This window comes from Sinocyclocheilus rhinocerous, unplaced genomic scaffold (genome assembly GCF_001515625.1).
Source record: "Sinocyclocheilus rhinocerous isolate Xijiao unplaced genomic scaffold, SAMN03320098_v1.1 scaffold36, whole genome shotgun sequence".
Classification (NCBI taxonomy): Eukaryota; Metazoa; Chordata; class Actinopteri; order Cypriniformes; family Cyprinidae; genus Sinocyclocheilus; species Sinocyclocheilus rhinocerous.
In genome coordinates, this window is record NW_015664459.1 from 2500140 (window position 1) to 2505598 (window position 5459).

The 5459-nt window shown below is 36.5% G+C and overlaps 1 protein-coding gene across 1 annotated transcript in view; it reads left to right on the forward strand.

Annotated features, from left to right (window-relative positions):
• LOC107730163 (A disintegrin and metalloproteinase with thrombospondin motifs 7-like) overlaps positions 1-5459 on the forward strand; it is a 90664-nt gene that overhangs the window by 21584 nt on the left and 63621 nt on the right. Inside the window, exon 8 of the mRNA XM_016540915.1 lies at positions 805-948. Within this exon, the coding sequence (XP_016396401.1) occupies positions 805-948 (144 nt within the window). The remainder of the gene's footprint in view (positions 1-804; positions 949-5459) is intronic.

Here is a 5459-nt window from a genome sequence, read left to right on the forward strand (position 1 = left end):
CACAATATGGTAGGGGCGTAACATTTCCGTCACATGCTTGAGGTATTCGGCCAATCACAACGCACTGGATAGCTGGCCAATCACAGCACACCTTGCTTTTCAGACTGATGAGCTTTGTAAAAATCGACGCGTTTCAGAAAGGCGGGGTATAGAGGAGAAACAATAATGTACAGTATGTGGAAAATAATGTGTTTTTTTAACCGTAAACCGCATAAACACATTTCATTACACCAAATACACAAAATAATGTTCTTTTTAGCAACATCATATGACCCCTTTAATTTATTTGGAAAGAACACATTATCCGAACATATCATTTACCAAGCCATGTTATTTTTAATTTGCTTCAGGAAATAAAAGACAACTTGGAACCCTCAATGGTAACCACAAATTAACCAAGGTTTTGCTACATTAACCATATTTTAAACATGGTATTTGAAACCGTGGTTATACAAATGATAATCAATATGGCAAAAAACATAGTTACTACATTTTTTACTATAATAAAACCATGGTTAATTTTTAGGGTTGTTATGTCCCTCTCGATGTATTCTTGTAGATTTTGTGCAAAAGCTAGGGTTTACTGGCTTTGTAACAGTTGAAAGAGTTCATACAACTTTGCACAGACAAGTTAAGTAGAAAGGATAGTGAATGCATTTACTATGGTTCAATGTCTTGCTACCTATTATAGTAAATGCTAAGATTGAATTACCAGCATTTGAGCCAATGTGAAATATGGCTGAAAGCCAGTCCAGCAGTGTCTTCTCACCCTCTCTCTCTGTACGATTTGCTTTTATGCCACAGCTTTGGGATTCAGCATGATGGGAACGGCAATGACTGTGAGCCTATTGGGAAAAGACCTTTCATCATGTCTCCACAGCTCCTGTATGGAACCTCTCCACCCAACTGGTCACGCTGCAGCTGTGAATACATCACCCGCTTCCTCGAGTGAGTAAAAAACAATGCTTTTTTTTTCACTTGTCACTATTGTTTTTCTTTTTGCCTTTTTTATTCGAAGTACAGAGATAACAGGAAATGGTGTAGAGCTGCGGTGTCCAGTCCTTCTCCTTGAGGGCCAACATCCTGCAGAGTTTAGTTGCAACTAGCTAAATCAGGGGTTTTCAAACTTTTAGGACACGTGCCCCCCAAGTTTGTGTAATTTTCACTCGAGCGATACTTGCCTTTGATGTAAATATATAGAAAATGCTGCTTCACAGAGCCACGTTGAGCTTTATTGGTCGCCTGATTAGCTGCGGGACTAATCAGATTGCCCCCTAGTGAATAGTGGATAACTGTATGTGTGTGTGTGTATATATACAGTATCTCACAGAAGTGAGTACACCCCTCACATTTTTTTTAAATATTTTATTATATCTTTTCATGTGACAACACTGAAGAAATGACACTTTGCTACAGTGTAAAGTAGTGAGTGTACAGCTTGTATAACAGTGTAAATTTGCTGTCCCCTCAAAATAACTCAACACACAGCCATTAATGTCTAAACCGCTGGTCACAAAAGTGAGTACACCCCTAAGTGAAAATGTCCAAATTGGGCCCAATATATATATAAATAAATCCTTATATAATTGGTCAAGGGGGATTAGATTTGTACTAACACTAGCAACTACTAACTGCTAGAACACAACTCTCATTTATCAGCTTTGTTTTTATAATATTCATATATCATGAAAGCCTTTTTCATACTCGGTTATTTTAAGTTGTGGAATGAATAACTTTTGCATAAAATGGACTGATGGACAATTTTCTCGGATTGCACAAATTGGTGTAATCTTTGTACTCTGCGATTTTTATGCTTAAGGGAAGTTAATGGAGTTCATTGGAAAGCTTCTTGGCAACAACTGCCACTGGGTGCTTTATCAGTATTTTACTCTCTCAACAAGCTGGCTCTGTCCTCCTTGACCTTTGCATGTGTGTGTTGCCAAAGGCAATGTGAATGGCTGAGATTTCCCAAGAAGGAACAAGGCTGTGTTGATTCTTCTGTCATAGTTACACTAGTTTTGCTGCCTGCCATATGGAGCACATTAGACAAGGCTTGCCTGCTGCAGCTTGGCCTGAAATGGGGGGAAATGTTTAACACAACTGGCAGTGCCCAAACACAGGATGGGGCTGTGTTACGATATCTAGGCCAAGCGGATCCATCAGGAACTGAGTAATTAGTTTATCTTAATCCCTTTGAGGTTTCGATTGTTTAGGCCTACCCTTACACCATTATTCTATCTGTGTTTTAAACTCTTGGGCAGATGAGAGCCATTTCTTTGTATATGTCTCTGATATAACTGTTTGAATAGCTGGAGTGGCAACAAGATGTAAAAGGACTGAATGTTACCAGCTACATATGCCAGTTTATTGCATTTTTGGCAGTTGCAATACACTAAAGAAAACAAATCAATAATAATATTTGTATAAGACACAGTTTGCAGATACAGTAATGTCAACTGCAAATAGTCATGCATGACAAACTTTATCTTTAATGTATTAAAATATCCAGATGTTCTTAATTGATGTTTATATGTTAGGTCTTCTGTTTAAAAATGCATGCAGAAAAGGGTTAAAATTGCACTTCTCTTCGCCTGCAAGATTGTGCAACGTTCCAAAATCAGTTGTGAATGCCTTTTAAATTCCTATTCGGTTTATGAATTTGAATCAAGGCAGCAAACAGAACGCATAAATGTGACCTAAATTCAAATGAATGAATATAACTGTAATTTTTAACTAGAAAATAAATATTTGTAAAATTAGAACTAATTAAATTAGAATTAAAACTAATTAAAATTATTAAAAATCTTTTTTTTTTTTTTTTTTTTTAATGTGTAGGCCTTATACATTTTATATATACACTTTGCATGCACTTATACATTCAGAATATTTAAACACTTTGTTTCCCAGAATGCCATTACCTTTGATAAATTCAGTAAATTCCCCTTGTCATTCCAATTCAAATCCTGCATCTTTTAGTCCCTTTCAGTTAATGTCTTTAGATTTTGGAAGGGCCTGTAAATGTTATTGAAACGCTCGATAGACACTGCTACTCAGCCTGGTTGTTTTTTAAATATAAACTGTGTTACAGAGAATTTGAGGGAAGGACTATGCGGTTTGGGAGGCTTAAAGGCAGATGGCATGTTTCCAGAAAGGACCTCTCCTTGTTGTCTGAAAAGTTTAGTCTTACTCAAGCGGGCCAAAACAATTGTGGGCTTTTAAAGAAATATTTGCAGCCGCATGTATCCAATTTCCCTCAGTGTCAGTTATAGCTGCTGAGTGTTTTTCAGTTGGATTATTTGAGCCACATCGCAAAAACTGAATTAAAGGCTGACATGCTGTCTGCTTTGACTTGGAGATTGTTGCTTAGAATTTTAAGTCCATATTGCACCGCAATTGCATGGTTATATTTTGGCTGAAACATTTCCTGTATAGTTGAGTTGTTTTTTTTTTGTACTTCATAGAATGGCCCCTGCCAAAAATAAAACTAAAGACATATTTAGTATCGCTAACTTTCCCTAATGGCCAGATTTTTTGTGAGCATTTTCAGCTATCTGCACTACAGGTTTTGAGGGCTTGTGTAATATTTTCAGTTTGGTCAAATGGCACTCTGTTTCTTAGATGGAGGTTTTTCACTATTAAATTTGCAACCTATGCATATTAATGTGGAAAATGTCTTACTTTTCCAGGAGTGCCAGCTGTTGAACAGGCCTGCAATAAAATTAAACAATATCAAAATATCACTGTCTGGCCAAATGAAATTTTGATATGGAGATTTTTTTTTTCTTTTTTTTTTCTTTTGAGTTTTCAAAGTATTACAGCGAACAGTAAGTGTAGATGAGCATGTTTTGTAGTCTGCTTTTGGGATCTGATAAAGCTCTTGGACCCGGAAACAGTGATGCATAATGTCAGACTCAACAAGCAGATAGTGTTATTGCAGCTCAGTTAGTTCAAGCAGTGATTCTACCTGAAGAGAATCAAGTTTAGTCTTTAAATCTGGCAATATCAAAATATCACTGTCTGGCCAAATGAAATTTCGATATGGAGATTTTTTTTCTTTTTTTTTTCTTTTGAGTTTTCAAAGTATTACAGCGAACAGTAAGTGTAGATGAGCATGTTTTGTAGTCTGCTTTTGGGATCTGATAAAGCTCTTGGACCCGGAAACAGTGATGCATAATGTCAGACTCAACAAGCAGATAGTGTTATTGCAGCTCAGTTAGTTCAAGCAGTGATTCTACCTGAAGAGAATCAAGTTTAGTCTTTAAATCTGAAAGTAGCATCATTGGACAAACTTTGGCTGTGTGTACCAAACTAATTTGATACAAAAAAGAACTTAGAACTGCAAATAATGTTAAAAACTCCATCTTTCCACCCACACTGTAAAATTACTTTTATTTATGCACTATTTTATAAAAGTGTGGACCAAAGGCACCATGAAATCAGAACAACAAAGAAACAGTGTCATCAAAGGAAAACTGTTTGCTGAGTGCTCTTCAGGAAGTTCCTATAGGGTATCTCTTCTAAAATGCGGGCTCTTTTATTATTTGGGAAGTCCTAACAATAATGTGTTTTTGAGTTGGCCTAAATTTGTCTTTAGCATACATATTATGTACCCTGCCTAGCCCAAAAAAAACACTGTCGCCATTTGCATTTTAATAATCAAATACTGAAGAATGCCAAGATTCACCAGGCTCAGTTTGTGAAATAGTGGTTCAGTGAGCATGAGGAATCATTTTCATGTATGAATTGGCCACCACAGAGTCCTGACCTTAACGCTATTGAAAGTCTTTAGGATGTGCTGGACTCGACTTTACAGAGTGGTTCAGTGCTCCCATTAAATACAAGATCTCAGCCAAAAATGAACGCAACTCTTGATGGAAATAAATGTTGTAATGCCATAACGAAAGCATAATGTTATCAAAGCTAAAGGCGGTCCAATTAAATATCAGAGTTCTGCAGATGATATACTGACAATGAACAAATTAAAGAACACAGATACACCCAGCTTATTTCTATAATGACCAACAAAATCTACCAAGAGCAGCAAAATTATCAGCTATCGTCAGGGGCGCCTTAAGATAACCAAAGGCGCCCCTGGGCTACAGCATTACAGTAGGCCCCCTGACCCCAGAAAACCTCTTTTTTTTAAGCTTCCTAAAAATTATTAGTCAAATTTCGTTTTTTGTCTTGTTAATATGCCAGTTAACATTCACAACACTGTTCTGCGTAAAATGTGAATATAAGCGAATATGCAAATTTACTCTTTGCCACAAGGTGGCGCTTGTGGAACAGCAGAATTATATAGCCGTTACATAAAGTAAACACTACGATATTATGGGCATTATATGGAGGTAATATGAAAGGAAAATGCCATCAAAACTTTCCTGGCTGAAATGTGAGTTTACAGGTATGATTTAAACAGCATAAATCACACAAAATATTAATTATTCATCATCAGTAGA